We start from the raw sequence: 20,795 nt of genomic DNA on the forward strand, positions 1-20,795 counted from the left end.
GCAAATAAAGGGATAAAAACATTTTTCCTCTGCATTCTTAACTAACTATGTATGGCTTGTCTCAACTTTAAAGAATACCAGAGACATCTTTCCCTAAAATAACCATAATTTAATTTTATAAGAATACTTACTTGCCTGGATGAAATTGTAACTAACGTTGCACCGTTGCATTATTTATTCATTGTATTTCCGGTGCGTTCAAACTCATACACAGCCCTCCATTTATGGTATGTGTTGCTTTTCTGTACACGGGATTTTTGTCTGTTTTAGGTAATGTTAGCTGAGCTAAAAGGAAAAGATGAAGTATATGCAGTGAAAGTCTTAAAAAAAGATGTCATACTTCAAGATGATGACGTAGACTGCACCATGACAGAAAAGAGAATTCTGGCGTTAGCACGGAAACATCCATACCTAACACAACTTTACTGCTGCTTCCAGACAAAGGTAAGCTACTTGAGCCTTCTACCAGTTTGTGCCCTCAGTACAATACGTACTATTTCCAGAATAGCAGATAGCAACATAGAAGGTGTAGCCGTAATGCAAAATCGTTTCTGAGCAGATGCAGATATTTCAGCATTTCAGTAGTGCTGAATGGGAGTATTGGCTGCTGCTGAATAGCAAAAACACTATTACCCTGTAAGTACCAGGAGATGGCAGTAAATGAGTTCAAATAAATAAATAAATAAATAAATAAATAAATAAAACAAAAAAGACTGCTGAGGTGCCATTTTCTGGGTTTCTTGTGTACATTTATAACCTGTACCATCTATTAAATTAAATGCAAATGTTTTTAATATCCAGTGTTCAGAGGGAAAATTCTAAAATGATTTTGTTAGAAATAAGATTATGGCAAAATGCTCATCTGTTCCATTTCTTGTTCTGTGTAGTATAAAATCAATGTATGGTGCTTATCAAATAAGTTCCTGTGGCACTAATGCTGGCCATGTACTTGAGCAGCAGGGAGAACGAAAGGTGGAAGGAACTGATAATGAGAACCTTTTCCTATGGTGTTTTCTTTGCTAGTAACTTAAAAAATTCCTTGTTTTAACATGTGTTTTGGATTTGCTCCTTGAGGTGAAGCAAATGGATGGTGTGGCTGACTATCTACGATCTCTGAATCCAGTCAGTCTAACTGCCTGATACCCAATTTATGTCACAGACTGTTGCTGTTTATCATGTTTTTGCCCCTTATTTCTCTCATCATTCATCTTATCTGACAGTTTTTACTAAATTGTTCAGAGAGCTATATTGACAAAATATACACAAGGTGAGTCTGTCTTGCAAATGGAATATCAGTTGTATACAATTGAATTGACAGAAGCATCTTTTATTTTTGAATTGTCTGATAAAATGTTTACTATTTCAAAGCATAGGGGTTTGAACTTTGCCAATCAAACTGAACATGCTATTCATTTCAACAGGATCAGCTTTTGACTTATAGGGAATAAATCTAGTGAATGTACATACACACACACATATATGTATGTGTGTGTATTTATATATAAAATTTAAATAACATAGTTGAATATCAATTTCCTTCAATTACCAGTCATCATATAGATCCAAACTACTGGGCTTATTTTCTTTCATTAAGATGTTACATTTGAGCAATTGACTCAATTTAATGGAAACAGATGTTTGTTAGATTAAAGGAATAATTAAATTTGCATATTAAACAAAAATAAGAGTACATAATGGTACATATTACCATATGTGTGTGCTTATGTAAATATTTACATGTTGCCAACCATTTCTGTGGTATAGCTAAAAACGTGCATGGCACAAATTAATTACTGAAGTGCTTGTTTAGAATTATTTACAAGTTGTCAGGAAAAATAAATGGAACAGTGAGAAAGCCAGAGGAAAATGTTTAGTAGAAGCAAGATTGTAGCATGTTCAAATAAATATTGTGATAACAAATGCCTAATATGATTCGATTCTTCCAAAAATACTGAAAAAGCATTAGTGTTTTTTTATAAGCTTTGAACTTAACACACACATAGAAAAAAAAAGCAGTCCAGGAAAGTGAGTATATGGAAGACTCTTTGTAGACTTTATCTACAAAGGGTGTTTCTTTCACTTATTGTGACTTTAATTTCATCTGAATATATGTGTGTTCAAATAAATATTGTAAAATGTGTTACTGTCACTGAGTGTAATGGCGATTTTAGATGAAGAAAGTGATAGAAAGATTGTAGTAGGGTTAAGGTTTAGGGCTAAAGCAAACCACACACTCTGAAACACAAATAAATATATCACTGTTGTGTATCACGTAGCAGAACATATTAGTAAAAAACAGTTTACCTGAAGTGAGTTATGACAGAAGTTTCTCCAGCTACTACTCCAGTTTTCAGGAGATTTTATTCCTTTTTCTTGTGGGTTTTTTTTTTTTCCACTTGTTCTTGCCCCTTTTGTATTGTGCTTTCTGTCTTCCTCACCATGCTCCAGGGCTGTTTATCAAAGCAAGGTATTGAGAAATTGTTCTTACCATCCTCTCTCTTCCTACATCTCTTACCCAGAGAAACTGAGCTACTTTGTTGTTGCAGTGAATGGCTATAACGTGATTACTGTTCGTGGGTTTTTTTCATGAACTCAGAAAAATTGATAGTTAGGTAATTTATAGAGTCATAAATCATAGGCCAATGACTCCAAATAATCAAAACTGCATCAAATGATACCCAATCAAATGCGAAGTCCATAGATGAAAGATCAGTGGTTTTCAAGCCTACAAGCAATTTGCAAAGAACTCTATGAGGAAGCAAAAAATGTAAAAGCTAAAATTAATACTAACATGAATTAATAATTAAAATATATCTGTAAAAGCTATAAAATGTTTATGAATGAAAAAAATGAAACAGTACTAAGTGAATGAGTCAATGAATGATTTGCTTGCATTTAGTAGAAAAACAGATAGGAAAACTTGCTTAAACAAGTATGGTCTATGGTTAAAGTAGCTTTATTGAGAGAAAGGCCATTGTACAGTAGAGTTTAAAATGTTTTGAATAGTAGTAACTAGTTATTTACATTGCAGTTGTATGCCATGCCATGGCTGCTATATTTTACAGAACTGGTCATTGAAGTGATCATGCTGAAATTAAATTCTAAGTTTCAAGTCGAGCTTATTTGTTGTATATATCCTGACTAATGGGAAGGTTGACTCAGGATCCATTGCCAAAGCTCTTGGAGGTATATTTTATGTAATAAAACTGCTTGCTTTGTTTCTCTTCCACAAAAATTTAAATGTAAGAGTTCAGCTTTAGGTATTGTTGTGTTTTCCCTCTGTGTCTTCACATTATTACTAAAGAAAAGTTGCCTAACGTGCATTGTATAGTCAATACACTTCAGTATGTTTTTCCATAAAGCAGATTTTCATTAGTACCATTTACTAAATTATGTGATTGTCATCACAAATAAATAAGGGATCGTATTTTAGAATTATTTAATATTCAGAAATCATACCAAATAATGGCTAATGACAGCATACTGTGTTTATTGCCTTCTATATCCAAACCTACCTTTTGCAGTCCTATCCAGCTTCTTGATAATGCAGATGAAAATTTTGCAAGTTACAGGCACTGGGACAAATATATGCATCACTAATTTAAATACAAGAATAATTCTTCTAAACTCAGGATTAGCATCGTAATCTTTCTGTGGCCTCAATTCATCAGAATATTCCTGCTTAAGTGTTAGCACATACTTTCACTCAATTGATCTCTAAGCTTTGCACAGGTCAAAGTTTTCCAGAGAATTAAATGTACTTTTCAGAAGTTGAGCCTTCAGTTGAAAGACTAATAAAGTTCTAAACATTTGTTTGTAAAATACAAATTCCGTTTCCTATTTGCCTAGCTCAGTAAGTAACTTTGTTTGATGAAACCAATTTGCTCTAATTCCATCAAAAAAAATGAGCCAGAAAATCAACATTCTATATTTAAATTATATGCATATAAATGTTGTACTTTAGGGAGTACTATGGTCCCCTACAGTGACCTGGAAGTGAAGAGAGCTGTGTTCTATTCCAGAGCTTGAGATAAAGTGTGTGAAGCTGATGTATGATGTTTTGTCTGCAGGGTTGAGGTATGAACTCTGTGACCCAGTCCCACACATTAGAAAGAGCATAAAATCTACTGGCACAACCACAGCTGATGTGTGTTTTCATGTAAGAGTTTCAGTTATTTTAGTGAAGCATATATTCTAAAACCATATCACATCCTATATGATTCCTTTCTCTTTTGGCCAGACTATGGTCAAAACAACTATGAGTGTTTTCAGAGGACTGCTTTGTAAGGATAAATTTATAAGCAATCTTTCAGTCTGTCTACTGGGATGTAAATAAAGAATTTTGCATTTTATATATGACACTCACAGAAACTTGCACAAAACTCAGCATACAGTGTACAGTGTTTTTGTAAGAGCTTACTGTTGCTTACCATCATCTTTGATTTATTCAGGAGCTTCATGTCCTTTATTGAGGAAATGTCAGAGGTGGGGAAAGGGGAGTTTCAGGTCTACTTTTGTTTGCATTCTTTTTTTTCTATTTTCACATTTTCCTCTTACTTTCTTTTTGTCATCTATATTGTGGTTCTCTGACAACAATTCTGACGTTGCCCTTTTCCCCTCTCTCATATCCTCTTCACTTCATCCTTATGCCTTGCTTCAGTGATGAGCTGCGGGACAGTGTCAGCATTAGGTTTGGTTGATAATGCTTCAGTCATATGGCTGGTAAGGGAGTCTTAAGTACTAGAGCTGCATTCTCTGAATGCAATATTTTGTTCATAGCTGGAAGTTTTAGAACTCTGAAAATTAAAGACTTTTCAATGGAAAGTTGAGATTCTGCAAAATGTAGGTATACATATCTTCACTTTATTCCTCGTATGCCCCTTTTAATTTTCCTTACAGTATTTAAAATTTTGTAGAACTCTACCATATGAGATATACATATATACACCTGTGTTCACACTCTATGTTTTATAAAAAAAATCTTAATGCTTTAGAAAGAAAATGTTTTCTTTTCTTTTAAATATTTCAGATGGGAAGATTATGATAATTCATAATAAATTTCAAATACTAGAGAGCTATTGCTTCTAATATCTACCATTCAGATTTTTTATCCAACTTCATGAAATCAGTTAAATTTGGGACTTGGGCTCTCCTGTTCTATTTAGATTACTGTCTTAAACAAAATTGCTTTCTAGACAGCACTAGTACGGAGTACTAGAGAGTGCTACAAGTACAGAGCAATGTTCATAATGAATTATAAAGAATTAATTGAATCAATAAGGACCCTTAGTCATCATTACAGTTATTTTTGTTAGAGAAAACAATTGAACAATGGTTACAATGAGTCAGAAATGTTACTACAGTCAAAACGTTAGACTTATCCAACCCTAAAAACAATTTTTTCTTTCCATGCAATTGGCTTCATGTTCACTGCAACCTGTCTATTCATTGTGCATAGTTCTGGAGCATACCTGCAATGCCATTTGGTTTTCCTCTATATTCTGATGCTACAAGGTAGCCACATGATGGTGAAAGACCTCAAGGACATTTATGAATAGGCAGTAATGAGCCTATTACCACTATGCTGATCTGTTAACTATTATGTTCTACCTAGAGGCTTAGTACTGCTTTGTCCTAGGTTTGGGTACTGTGGTTTAGGTACCGCTCCTCTCAGTGCATTTGCACAATGTCTAGAGTGCTTTGGGTAAGGCTAATGGTTTTTAAAGCTAAGAATTAGGAAATTTTGATTCAGTTTGAGCAATCGTGCTGTTACTTTCTAATTTTTGTCATATCTCTGAGCCTCTTTCTGCATCAGACCCCACTTTGTCAAAAACAAAAGTGATCGGTCTTTCTTCCACTCATGGTTTGAACCAGGGCTGCTCTACAAGCAAGGCCTGCTATCTTATTATGCTGGCCCATAGCATCAGAGGTGGGTGTTGTCAGTATGGCAGTAGGAGTTGAACCTTTCCATCAGTATTCAATTACATTTTGTCATGCAACAGTTGGCAGCAGAGGGGCAGTCTAACAAAATGGTATTTGACATTGATGTGCATATGAAGGAAAGGTATGGAATTGAATTCCTCCATGCAGAAATAAATGGCACCCATTGTCATTCCTTGACAACTTGCTGAATGTTTATAGAGACCAAACAGTGGATGTGAGGCGGTGGGTGGTGCATTTCAGCGGTGGTGACAGCAACAGTTGGTCACCTCTGCAGTTGCAGATTGTTATGAGCACAGCATGCAAGCTCCTGTTCAGTGCTCGTGAAAATACATAGCTGGTGGTGGTGATGACTGTGTTGAAAAATTGTGTTTTGTAGCTGAGAATCTGCACTATCAAATAGTGTTCTTGTTCTCCTGTATCTGTTGTATTTTCCACGGGGATGAATAGGAGACCTTACTTTCAGGGCAACCTGTGTATTTAAATGCTTCCAGGGAGGGTTTGGAAGTCCAGTAGTACAATATTATCATAGTATTTTGTTGTGGGATCAGTATCAAAAAGTGGAATGTTTCAAAAGATGTAAAATGAAGTTACATTTTTAAAGTGACTTATTTTTGTCAGAAAATGTAAAAGCGTAAAGGAAGAGAATAGTATATATATGACGTCATTAAGCCTTGTTTTCTAAATTAATTCAAGATGAAGCACTGTAATATTTAACCAAAACTGTCTTGGCTAGTATAAAAGCTAGTCTTATTTTTCTTACATATATTTGTACAAAAGAAATATAGGTCTTCTGTACCTTTTATGATATACAGTGCAAATTAACCTAACTGACTGGCCACTGTAACATTCATCTGGGAATAATCAGAGTATATAATCTGTTTTATCTGGTATTCTTGTACTTTTGTTGCTTAGCAGCTAAACCCATTATGTAGATATTGCTATATGGGTGTAATCAGATTAGCACAAGTTTGCATTGCCTTTTATTACTGATTAGTGTCAAATTAGAACTTTTTAGGTCCCAATTCTGTTTCTTATTATCCCTGCTTCACTGGATTTGTACATGTGTGTGACAAAAGACTAAATTAGCCCCTGTATTTTTAGCTATTTCAGTGCTAAAATATTTTAATGCAATCTGAATAGAAATTTTTCTGATAATTATTTCTTAATGAAAAGTGGTAACTGCAGTAAAAAGGTGGAATAAAATGGTAGGTGTTTTATATCCATCTATACTTATTTATACTCAAAATTCTTTTGAATATTTTAACTGTATTATGAAACATGTATATACACAAAATGTGTACAGTAATAGCTATCTTTTTATTCCCAACTGGTTTCTATTGTCATTCTATATCACAAATATTGCAGTGAACTCATTCTTCGGAATACGTCACAAAGCACTCGAAATTAGAGTAATACCTCCTGATGGCTTATATCATACCATCAAAGTCCTGTAAATATAGGAAATTTTGGCAGAATAAGGTTTTTCAAACATTTGAGTAATGCGTATGTTAAATTTAGATTTCTTATTGACTGCTACAGGGCATGAATTCATTGACTGCAATCAGCGTATTGTGTAAAAGTAGACACTGTGGTCAAAAATAGTTGGAACGGTGAAGCTGTTGATTAAATACTGTAATCATTGTCTCTCTCACACACACAAGCCCCTGTTTCCAGCATGATGACCCGGTTCTGGAAACTTGCTATTATGCTGCTCAGTTATTGCTAGCTGTTCTTGAAGATTATTAAAGCCTGGTTAGGTCACTAAAGACTCATTGTTCACATTAGTCCTTTTAGTGTTACACTTCAAGTCAGGCTATCAGTGCAGCCAGACTCATCAAGGGCCTGTAGGAGCAACTGCTCCTCCAGCATAGAGAAGGCATCAATCAGGAAAGTCTAAATGCTTCTCTTTGAGACCGGAAAGACTTTTATTTTGTGATGCAGCACCCAAACTGAACAGGACTCTTTCACACCCTCTCAAAGCTAGGGCTTGTTCCTAGTTTGCATGTATAAAAGTGAGAACTGCAGCTGCAGCTCCATGTTTTTTGCTGTGCTGTAACCTTTTGAGGCCTCGACAAACCCTGGGAATAGCCCTGACTCAGCATCTGCAGCCAGAATTCAGTGTAACTACTGTCATGAAACAGTTGAGGATGAGTTATAATTTGTTCTGATTTTATTTACCTAATGCCAGTATATTGGGATTTTAGAGTTAATGCTGCCAGTAGTGTTGCATGTATTTTGGTGTAGCCAAGTGTCAAATTCAGCTTCACAATTTTAGTTTTGCTGTGATCATGTGCAGACAGGAGGGTTTAAGGATAACAGGTGGAGGTAAGGACCTTTTTCAGTACTGTTTGCATATCTCTTGAACAGATTATCTCAAACTACATACTGCACACTTCTCCCCTTGAGAAAAATTTCTTGCTCCAGTTGAGGCATGTTTGAGGGAAGAGTTTTTAGAATATACCATATCATTTGCCAGTAACTTTCCTGGCAAGTCTGCCTGTCTTGTACACCATGCTTTAAGCAGAGATCAGAGGAACTGGGAATGTTGTCATCCAAGCAGAGCAAATGGGGTAGCCAACTTTGAATAGAACTGGAAGATATCCATCGCTTACTGGGTCTATAAAATCACTATAGAAGCTTTGTCTTACTGCTGTCTTAACATCATCCTAGTCGGTTTATTATCTGATATATCTAATTTAGTAAACTCTGGGGGAATGGAGTACCCAGTGGAGTACCCATCATTCAACAGGATAATTGGACAAAGATGCTTCAAATAAAATCCTGCAGAATAGGGCTGGATTGTGCCTTTTAGTTTAGTTTCATCTTGGGAGAGAGGAGTAGGAAAGATGGAGATAATCAATGTTATGATAGTACCTCTTGAAAGAAATATGCCTGATAGGTTTATATCAGGGCATATCACCCTGTAGTCATGTGCTATGACCCTCTTTTCTGTTCTTCCTCTTCACATCTTGAGACCATCCTCAGACCTGGTGCATAACTCCTTTCCCCCTACAGTTTGGTCAGTAGAGACTTGAGTTCATGACTCTTATTGCCCTGATAGTACAATTTGTGCTCTTTCTTGTATTTTATAGCCATAAGGCACTGCTCACAATTTACCTCTAATGGGTTCCATACAACAATGAATTTATAATGATAAAACTTATCTTTAAAATAAGTGGAAATGTAATGTCTGCATGGGTTGCTGTCAGGATGCTCTGTTTATGCTGGTTAACTCTTTAAAACACTGTTTAAAGAATGTCCATTTTACCTAAGTGATACTGGGACAACATTTTATAGTGTGTTTTTTAGGTGTTGCTCTTACAAGTAAACAACTAACTCATCCCACAGAAAGAGTCAGGAAAAAAGAAGTTGTGTATAGAATTTGATTCTCCTTCAGCTTCTTTCCTAAATGCAGGAAATTATTCTCATTGGGATTCATGGATTAATTTGGGCGACTTAATACTTTTTTTGTTTTCTTTTGCAATAGCAGTAAGCTTAGTAGTTGATAATTGTCCACAAGAGAATTTTGTCATGGGAAAGAAGTGGAATTTACAAAATAATTTTGTTTGCATCTTTATTAAAATGTTCATTGCTTTTTTGAAATGTGCACAGTAGTAATTTCAAATTCAATCTAATCTCACATTTTAATAAATTGTTGTGGGCCAGACTGAATAATTTTAATGTTGGCATAGAATGTCATCTGCACATACACCATGTGTGAAGCAGGCCAAACTCTAGTAGGGTGTAACTTGGAATAGATTTCTTCTAATCTCTGCTTCTCAAAACCACACCATAATCAGATTATTTTTACAATGTTAATAGGTGCATTAGAAGATTTAAGAGAATCGAGTTAATGCCATTTTATGTCAGTTTCAGTCCTGAGTAGTTTTTAGCAGCAACACACACACACAAGCACTTTTTTTATTGCAGAAGAATTTTCCTTTGCCTATTACAGTAGTGTTTAGTTTTGTGCTTATATGTGGGGAAATGAGTAAAGAGCTTCTTTGTTTTCCCATGTTGGGTGGGTCCAAGACCATTCTTTAAGCTCGGAAGTATTCAGTGCATTGTTTGTCTCCTTAAAAAGATGACAAGGAAGCAGATCCATGACACGAACCTAGCAGTTAAGAGAAATGACTCTTCAGAGGAGAGCAAGTGATGTGTCACTTGTATGCCCACGTTTCCATGGTATCTCTGAACTAGGAAGAAATTAGGTATTGGGGTATATACAGCTTCCACTGATAGTTAGAAACAGTAAATGTAAATCTGTAAGACACATATGGGTGAGCTATATGGGGAAAAAACTTTGCTCTTTAGAATACATATGCCTTGCCAGCTGCACAAGAAGGGAAGTTGTGCTTTTAGGTACTTTCAGTTCAGCAGATAAAAGGATGAAGGGGATCCATTTTATAAACTTCTGTAAATACATTTTTGGTAAAAATCTTCACATAATCAGTCATGATAAATAATTTCAAATGCTTTTGTTGTGATGTTTCTTCAAAAATCTGTGGCACTTATTTTCTGTTTTAAAAACCCGGTGCTAAAATAATCACTCAGAATTCTACTCCTTAAAACCACATCCAGAAGTGTAGAAAAAACTATATCTTAGTGATTAGAACCTCTTTTCTCTTCTGCACTGCTTTACTTATTTCAGATGTTGGCTGAAATCATTACAGTTTTGGGCAGTATTTCCTGTTTTCTGATTAATTTATATTTATGGATTGCCAGGGTTTTCAGCTGTGTGAAGCATATGCTTTGCCAAAAATTAATCATGTTCTGGAAACAGGAAAATATGGAAAAGAAAGTAGATCCAGTTAATGCTTTCAAAGGTCACTGTTGCATTTATAGAACTACAGAAATCCAGACACTGTAGAAAGGTGTACAAATAATGACTTTCAATAGGTATTGGGCAAGGCTGGCTCAGGTAACTCATGTTTATCGTATAGAACAAAAAAAAAAACCAACCAAAAAACAGTATGTGGTGCTTACATAGATCAATAAATAACTATGAAGAGCTTCATTTTTAAGAAAGAGTATGAAAATGCATTGGACAGAGAACGTTGTATGTCAACGAAAAATTCTGCATGTGTTTATCAGTTTTCATTATTCTGTGTGCTCACAATTTGTCTCTTTAAATGTGATATATTTTTTTTAACCTTTTATGAGATTTATTTCATCCTCTTTTGGAAAGCTAGTTTATACAGAGAGCCACATAAAAGTTAATATCAGGATTTGATGTCCTGAAATAATGAATAAGACATAAAAACAGCCAAAGGTTTGCTTGACCCAGTATCCTGTCTCTAACGATACCAAAGATGTTGCTCAGGAAAAATGTAGACAGAGGATAAAGCATATTATAACATTTTTCAAGATACATTCCCAGTATCTGGAGAAGTGCAATTATGATATTTCATGAGCCAAAGACGGTGTTTAATGAGGTGACATCTTTGCACATAATACAGCTTGTGGCAGATGTTAAGAGTGAAAAACTATGCAGAAAGCTGGAAAGCTATATAGAAATGTAAATGATGGACAGCACTGTACTGAGTTCTCTTTTTAGTGGGAATGTCCTCTTAAATAACCATCTGCAAATAGACGATCCTACAGTGCAGCATTTATGCAATTTCTTTATAACACTATACCTGAAAGTATTGTCGATGACATTAAAATTCTCCAAGCTGCATTATTTCTCCATAGTGTGTTACAATAGTGAATTACTGTATCTGACTACCTTATTAGCAATTAAATACGCTGCAGTTTCTAAGACAGAGGAAACAAGGATTTCCAACAGATAGATTGATGTGCTTTCTGAAATGAATACAAAAAATATTGCATACTATAATACAGATAAGTGATACATAATAGATCTGATAGAACAGTCTCAAATTATGTTTTCCCATCAGTAGCATAGGCAGCAAACCACAGCTGGTAATGTCATGCCAGAGCCAAAAGGGCATTGTGCATAATGCAGTAGACTTCATTAAAAAGCATGCCAAACAGTGGTCCCATTGTCTTTCAGATTTTCAGCCTGCTGTGTCCTTTTCTTGAATTTCTGAGATATAAATGAATTAAAGGTGTTTTTAAATTTATTTCAATGACTATTTTACACTTCTATCTGAGCATTGCTTAGCATAAGGGTAGAGTGTAGACATCTCTTCCGAAAATAATAGCAGTTATGTTGGATATATTGATAAGTAAAACCCATGGATCCATTTGTGGACCCACACAGTAGGAGAACGTGTTATAAAAGAGCTTTTAATTAGCTTGTTTGGACATCCATTTTTAGATAATTCTAGAGTGAAGGGGAAACAATGTTTAGGCAGGAAAAGGGCCTTTCTTCTCGGAGTTAAAATTCACTATTCCTGATGATATAATCCCTGATTCTCTTCAGTTGTATTCAGATGTGAGAAACTCGGTGGCCATATTGCTGAGTGCCACGTGTTTGCTTTGTTGGTTGTATATGTAAACATCCTTTCCATGCATGCAGTATTCAAGAGCAAGTTCTTTAATGGCAGCTGCTATACTCAGCAGCATAGGAGAGGAAGCCTGCGGAGATTTTCTGGCATAACAAGAAACAGGAAGATCCTATCTAGTGAGATTCTGGGATCAGAAATGTCAGGATTTTAGATAGGAATCTGAACTTAGAGAGGCTTAAACTCACAAAACCTCTGAACTTCTGGAAATTTGCCATGAACCTGTGGGAAAAGTTAAGAAAGAATTGTTGCTGGGTGATGTGCCTGAGGAGATTAACTGGTTTCCACAGTACAGTTCAATGTTGTATTATTATATAAAACACTTGGTGTGGTTCAAATATCCCTTAGGCTAACATGTAATCTCAGCCACATGTGTAATCCAATATCTGAGTATTGTTTCACTTTGCTTTTTAACTGAATTTAGACTGATGACTTGGGTTTAAGAAGCCACAGGCAGCTCCCTTGAACCTAAAATATCACCTTTTTCAGAATTTGGTACACAATACAGCTTCATTAAAATTTGTTAGCCATTATCTGATTGCATGGTTAAGATCATTCTGCAAATAGCATTGACAGAAATGAGGTTTATTTACTGGCTTTGTCCAGAGCAAAGTAATGTTTTATCCATTAGTAGTATGCTGTTTCTAATGTTGTTTACATTCTTTGAGGAAATGCGGAAGCAACTGCTTGAAGAGGCTAAAGGACATATGAGTTTATGGATTCTTCTTGAAAATACTCTTGAAGTAAATGCTAAATTACATCATTCAACTTATTTCCCAGATTGCAGAGAGAACATTGTGTCTTGGCAAACTGAATTAACTGTGTCATATTTGAATAATTAAATCTAAACTATGAAAAAAGTTCCCAGATCTTATCATGATGCAGTGAAGAATTTTTTTTTTTTCCTGCCCACAAGTTTTTCTAGCAAGTTACTGCCTTTGTCAACTTACTGAGGGCCTCAGAAAGATACACTGACTACAAATAAATTTACATGAGGATTTGAGTAGGATGATTAAAAATTTTAAAATGTTGTGATCTGAAAATAAAAAATCTCACTTTTTTTTCCCTCTACGTATGCATATCTGTGCGTTTAAAAGAGGGAAGTTTGTGATGATTATTTAAAACTCACTTATGATTTATGTAAATTGTCCCATAGAAACCTTTGGTTATAAACTTCAAAGGAGTTTCACGAAACCTCAAGATGAATGTACAGGAAAATTTCAAAAAGATCTTCTCTCTCCTATGGAACTGAAGACATGGGAAATTGTGTCAGTTCAGCTGACGTGTGCTTTGAAATGCTAGGTTAGTATGACTACAAAGTACCAAAGGGAAGCTTCAAATCACTGCTGGTGTATTTACTGAATCACAAAAGGCGAAGCTCATGCAAATTGTTACCACTGCTCTTTTGTTCCTAATTCCAGAGAACATATTTTAATGATTAATACACTTTTTCTTAGAATGAAAAATTACACAAGACTAAGGTTATGACGTGTTGTATTCATTGGATGCATTTTAGTCCCGGAATAATGCTAGAAATGCAATGTAAAACCACTGGGACAACATAAGCTACAAGTTGGGCATTTTGTAATCTTACAGATCTAGAAATATATCCCATTGAGCATGTTCATGTTTTCAGTAATACATGAGGTTTCTTTTTAGTTCGATAGCTAACAAACTGATTAGATCATTCTGCTTTAGCAGCTTGTCGTGTTTGTCGTCTCTTGTGTCTTGATCTTAGTTCATGATCCTTCATGAAGTAAGAAAGATAAAAAGATTGCTTTCTCCTTGCTTTGTTTCATGTAACACCACGGCTGCTATAGAGTAAGAGTGAATATTTTAATTTATTAGGAGTTACAGCATATATTATTTTTGTGTTTATTGTCAAATGATTTATGTGAAGCTTTGACATTAGTTTGGAAATGTACAACTCACCAATTGTTGATTTCAGGGTATCAATAACTGAACAAGAAACCGTTTATATATTATGTTCATTGATATGCTGAAAACCTGTGCTAGTTTAGGGACAGAACATTCCACAGCCTGAAATTTAAAATGTAAAAGAAGATTCAAAAAACACACAAATGCATACTTCACTGACATACACAAAATAAATTAATTTATAATTATAAATAAGATAGCTTTTTTTTTTTTTTTTTTGAGTGCTCACACTGAAGTATATCTATCTACATGAGACTAAAGGTAGATTGAGTCATAGATATAACTGTTAAGTTATATATAAGGGGCAACATTTTAAAAATTTTAGTTGCAATCCTGTTTGCATTATCCAAAGAGAATGCATTATCCATGCATCATTCAAGGAAAGGCAGTTAGTCTTAACTTTGCATTTGTAACAAAATAAAATTTCTGACAGGAATATTCTCGAGCAATTATGACATCTCCAGCAATCCACTGTTCATAAATGCTATTGAGATTTTCATAGCTCGATAAGCCAATAGCTTGTTTTCGTAATGTGAAAAACTGATGGGCCTACTTTAAAATTTATCAGTGTTGTACACGTGGCATGCGTTTTTTGACCTGTAAGCCATACAATTAAGTGTATAAAAATTCTTCACCTTTTCTTACTGCTTATCAAAACCTACACTTCTTTATATATGTTTTTAACCTTCATATATTCTTCGTGGTCAACCTTGATGCTGAAAATTGGTACTGAAAGCTCCATCATTAAAGCCATGTCTTAAAAAATAAAGTTCACGTTCTCATCACTGATTGTGTGGAACAATTAAGTGAAGCTATGTAAGTTATTTCTGCAATTGTGATTTGATCCAGAAGTCATAAAAGTTGCTTAACTTTTAATCAGGCTCGTAATGATGGAAGCAAGATACCATGTGATGTCACCATATATTTTTTCACAATGTTGTATAACGTTTTACTGTCACAGTCTCTCACCTAATGAGGAAGTTTATGGAAAGAGTACAGAAAGTCTTCTGAGTCTATATCTGACAGTCAGGCATAATTCATTGCAAACGTTTTTCAGGATGTTGCCCAACTTGTGTGAGGTAGGGTTGTCAAGGGGTTTTGTTTGTTTGTTTTCATGACTACATTTAATTCAGTGATGCTGAAAAAGTGCTATTAACCATTGGAGGAAAAAAAATGGAAAGCAAGCATTGTTTGAATCTGTACAAAAACAAAACACTGGTATTTTTTTCCAGGCCATGTGAACAGTGAACAATTAATAGTGTGACTTCACATAGTAGGTGTGGGCACTGATCTGAGACCATAAGCTGCTGCTAAAAGAAGAAATCTCTTACTCTGTTCCCTCTTGAGGGAGTACCCAAAATTTCATTTAATCCATTCCAGCAAGCCCTGGCATGGATGAATCAGATCCATTTGCTGGTAGAAGTGAAAACTAAAGTTACAAAAAATTAAAAATGAAAAACAAAAATCTATGTATCAGTGAGCTTAACCTGTGTCACTGTTGGGTGCCTGAGATGCAACAAGAGGGGAAGAGACTTACTCTGCTCTGTAGCAGTTCACTATTTGGATAGCAAGCCAGCTGTGAAATTGCAGATATCCTAACTTCTCTAGACAGCAATGGATTTTCATCTCAGAAGAATAATGAGTGTGAACTGCAGTTTATTCACGTTCATGTTTTGTGGCTGTAATCACGTTAGATGTGATCCTAAATTATTTATCATCATGATTACTATTAAGTTGCTCAGGAAAATGAAAAACAATATTTGTGGGTCAATTTTGATTCCTTTGAAAATAATGGTTAAATTCTCACTGACTCTAGAAGGATCAGAAACACCAGCCTGTAGGTCTTTTGCCATTATGAGAAGTATGCATTGCAAATGAGATGTCATTTTGTCATCTGTTAGAAATTGAGCTTTTGGCACTGTAGATATGTGAGCAGCATATGCAATTGCTGTTTTCATTTTGTTTCTTTTGTTTGTTTTTGTTTGTTTTTAATTCCAGTATTTGTAGCCAGTGAAACCACGGTAGTAATTGTTACACATAAAATAATTATACTCTCAAGATGTTATGCCATCATTTCCCCTGTCCACCTTTGGAAGTAATTATTTCACTTCTGTAGAATATCAGGTTAGGATTAGGCAGTATGTTACCTATGCAGGAGAGCATTAATAACTGTTGATCCCAAGTGGAATGTAAAAAATCTGAATGTTGATTTCTAAAAAGGACAGAAAAAAAAGATGGGACTGTAAGTTTCTGTCTACAAATGCAGCAGTAAATTTGGAAAAGAGTAGTTGTATCATAGTGTGCACTGGTGTTGGCACTTTCAAGACAAGTTGATCTTTTGGGAACTTGTATGTCTTCGTGTGTTTTTCTTTCTTCAGGCAATTCTGTCTGAATTGTCTCAGATATCCACTGTGACTGCCTGTCACTACCATCTTGCAGAGCTGTGAGCTTTCCAGGCAGGATCAGCCCTGCTCCCAGCTGCCTGCTCTGCTTAGCATCACTGCCAAGCACATGGCTGCTGGTTTGAAGTCTGCAGTCTTGACATTCTGTGTTTGAACAAGGCCTGACTCAGACAGATAGATACAAGTCTTAACCTGATGGCTACATTCACTTTGTGTCTTATCCACTGTTATGTGAATCTGAGGGATGAAATGGATAAAATAGGAAAGCCAGATAGACAAAGCGATATGAAAGGTATGCACAAGCGTGTTTTCCATTGCTATTTTGATTGTGTGTCATGAAGTGTCTTCATGTAAATCTTGAAACCCAACTGACTTTGTACTTGCACATAGTTCTGTCTGTAATTTTAACACAGTTTCTGCTTCCAATTCTAAGCCATAAAAGAGGCTGAAGGGTGGTATATTTCAAGACAATGAAAGAGGTGTCACTGTCGCAGTTTTTCTAACAAAGCCGTGTGAAGAAAACATTTGCAGCAATGTGTTTGTATATCCATGTGCTCAAAGCACCTGCGCTTCTGTTAAAATATACTTCTGTCTTTGTAGTTCAGTGTTCAGCAGCCTCTACTGTGCACAGGTTAGTTATTCTCATAACCTTTCCCTTAATATGTCTGCTATAATTTTAAATCTTTTGGAGCTGTTTAAAAAAGTTTCTTTTTTTTAATTTTGTCATCACTCTCCAAAAAAATTTTGGCTTCCTTCTTGAGCTGATTTGAATCTTCATATGTATCTCCACGATTAAAAACCCCGCTGCAGATCAAAGTTAGATCTACTAAAGTGATTTTAAACATGAGTTCTGCTTAAATTCATTAATTGAACTAATGGAACATTTTATTATACATTTCAGTATGACTCAGCACTGAGAAACAATTCAAACCCATCATTAAATGCTTTGTACTTGGAAAAGCACATTGAAACTCATTGGCATTTAGAAAGTTCAGTGTTAAAGGCTTCTGATGGTGATACTGGAAAATGTTAACAGCCAGTCATTTTCCAGTAACAGAAGGGTTGCAAAAGGAGTCTGTGTGGATACTTTTATGTGTTACAATGTATGGTCTCATTTCTAATGCAGAGAAAACTATCTGTAGGAAGAGAAACACTGAGCAGTATGTTACTCCGCTAAGCTGCTCATTTATATCTTTCTATGGAAAGAATCTTCACTGAAAAACAACACTATACCTGGGGGAGGCTGGGTGACTTTGTTTTTCTACCAGTTTTCAAACCACAAAAATCTTCACCTTTCTATTTCTAGCAATTCCATTATGCTAAGCTAAATATTAAGCGTTGTGTTCAGACAAATATATAGATCTATAAAACTGTTGATTTACCAAGATTCAGAGATAGTGCTGTGTGCATCCAGACTATCTCTGTCAGGAGTTATTTTGCAGATTTTTTCCTCAACAATTAGAGCAAAAATTTCTTACAGCTATAACTAGGCATGTCCTCTCACTTAATTACTTTCCGTCTTGATAGATACAGCACAGAAGCTTTGGGTCAGGCTTGCTATTAAGAATTTTTTGGTTGTTTCCTCTTTCTTTTGACTTATGCACCAGTACTCTTGCTGACCTCCAATAAAGGTGTTTGTTAAGTGCAAGGCTTTATGTCCTAGATGTTGAACTGTGTGTGGTTTAAAAACAGCAACAACAAAAAAATCTATGTCTGCACTTTTAATGACCCAAACTTTCATTCATCATAGAATTCTGCACTTAATCTGTTCTAGGATCTATGCCATAATCTTATCACTTTAATTATAGTCCCCAAAAATGCAAAAAATGTTATATAACTCTTTCTGAACTTGTTTGGGCTTCTTATAGACATGCTTATGTGGAGGGAAAAACATGTAGTTTTTCACATAGTTAGTCTCATGATCAGTTTGCTCTATGTTAAGATTTTATAAGAAAATCCATGCCTCAGAAGTGCATTGGCTGTGTAATAATTTCATGAAGATGTAGTTGTATGTACTTATGTATAATGACAAAAAAGTGCAAAATGGAAGTACTGCTTAAACACTTCTACTTGTGTTCAGGCTATCAGAATTGCTGGAAAATCTGGCATATGTATTGGACTAGAGTCATCATTCCTGGTGAATATCACATACATTTTATAACCTCACAGATTGTCCATACTCAAAGAATCTGAAAGCCAAAGCTGTCATTAAGCCGCCACTGTTATCTTACTGTGTCATGTTAGCTCATAACTCTTGTAAAATCTATTATATGAACTCCACAGCTGTAACTTACAGGACACAAAAGTTGTTGATGTTTAGGAGCAGCCTGATAGAACGGGTATATTGTTTTTCTTAGTAGATATCCAGACTTCCACTTCTTGTGTGTTTTGTCTTTGAAGTTTCTGGATTAGAGTCAAGAACAATCTGGGCATTCCGAGAGGTATGTCACATCTTCGTTTTGATACAAGGGGAATTGCTTGTGTAACTTCTTGCTTGCTTGCAACTTCTTGGCTTTGGTGTTTCTGACATAGGAGTTTTTGCTTGAGGATCACAGTAGCACAGAAAAGTCATTGCTTTATTTCTTCTTTGTCAGAGCTTTAAAAGTTACTTATGTGTAATTGGTGATAGTGAACGCCTGTGGTAGCAGTTAAAGCCGTAACCACTCTGAGTCTTCCAAAGCAGCCTGTGGGCTTCCACAGTTCTTGTTGGTTTTTTATTTCCTCCATCCTAGAAAAAAGATCCATTCAAAGAGTAAAACTCCATGTGTATAGTTGGCAGTCTACTCTAAAATGTGTTTTCAAGAACTCTGAGCAATACTTGGACAAGGACTGTCAGGAGGTTGGCTACTACTTTCAGAGTTCAAAGATCATCTTCATTTATATTTAGAATGTATATACATTTTACATTCTCATATTGGGATTTTTTTCTTACTGGACCACCTCTAACTTAACACTATTAATTTGGTTTTGTTTGGAATGTGTCAGAATAACATATAGCAGCAATATTTGGGAAGACTGCTTCGAAGAGTTAATTTCTGGCTGACATCCTCATCTGAATTACTGCCTCAGGTCTGGGAGGGTGAGTTCTGAACTCTCCAAAGCTGCTGAGCATTTGTTTTGGTCCCTTCCAACCCTGCTTTCCCCCCCTCCCCCTACTCCTATTTCTGATAGGCCTAAAATAGACGTTGCTGAGATATCCAAGAATCCTTGGGCAGAAGGGGGGGGCATCTTTTCTGAGTGTATCTCCTTACATGGTGCTTATCACAATAGTGTTCCTGCTAACTATTCATCTCCTATGAAGCAATGTCATGACTTTTAGTTGCTTTTTTATTTCTTAGAAATAATGTGTCCCAAATTTTTGAAATTGCTCAAGCCTGAGTTTTTCTGTAGCAACAACTTTAGTGAAGAGCACATGCGAAAGTGTACTGGAATACAAAGTATCTTATGTAAGAAGTCAGATTTTTTTCTTCCTGTCTGTTCTCCCCAACCTCTTTTCTCTGCTAGTCAAGGCCTTTGTTAGAGCAATAGCCCAGCTGGATCCTACTTCCTCAATTAAGTGAAGTTCAAGAAATTAGCTGCTGCTTATAAAAGAAAACTGCTCATTGTTAAGCTCCCTATCTTACCCCTCCCAAGGTTAAAAATGTCTCTGCTCCATCAGCACTCCCAATGTAATATGTCCCTAGACACTGAGAGGCATGCCTTCAAGGGCATAAACTTAGTCTTTTACCAGCTTACTTAGACAACAGTTTCTAAAGTTGAATTAATGTTAGTGAGCCACACCAAGCCTGGTTTCCCTTCTGCTGGAAGAATTTTCCTGTCCACAAGTGTAGAGCATGGTGAAATTCTGGCTCTGTTGGAAGTCATTGAGATCTTTTAGGAAGATGATAGTTTTAATTTTCTTACTCTTGTCCAACTATCTTCATCACTATTGTAAGGAAAGGCACTTTTAAATCCACCTTATAAACCTCTTCAGGTTCTTTATAAAATCCTGTAGTTGGGCAGAATTTTTAATACAAGAATTTTCATGATATCTCCCCAAAAT

The 20,795-nt window shown here is 35.5% G+C and overlaps 1 protein-coding gene across 2 annotated transcripts in view; it reads left to right on the forward strand.

Annotated features, from left to right (window-relative positions):
• PRKCE (protein kinase C epsilon) overlaps positions 1 to 20,795 on the forward strand; it is a 279,822-nt gene that overhangs the window by 188,008 nt on the left and 71,019 nt on the right. For both annotated transcript variants that reach the window (XM_419464.8, XM_015283823.4), the window contains exon 10: positions 271 to 444. In XM_419464.8, coding sequence (XP_419464.3) covers positions 271 to 444 — 174 coding nt within the window. The remainder of the gene's footprint in view (positions 1 to 270; positions 445 to 20,795) is intronic.

This window comes from Gallus gallus, chromosome 3 (genome assembly GCF_016699485.2).
Source record: "Gallus gallus isolate bGalGal1 chromosome 3, bGalGal1.mat.broiler.GRCg7b, whole genome shotgun sequence".
Lineage (NCBI taxonomy): Eukaryota > Metazoa > Chordata > Aves > Galliformes > Phasianidae > Gallus > Gallus gallus.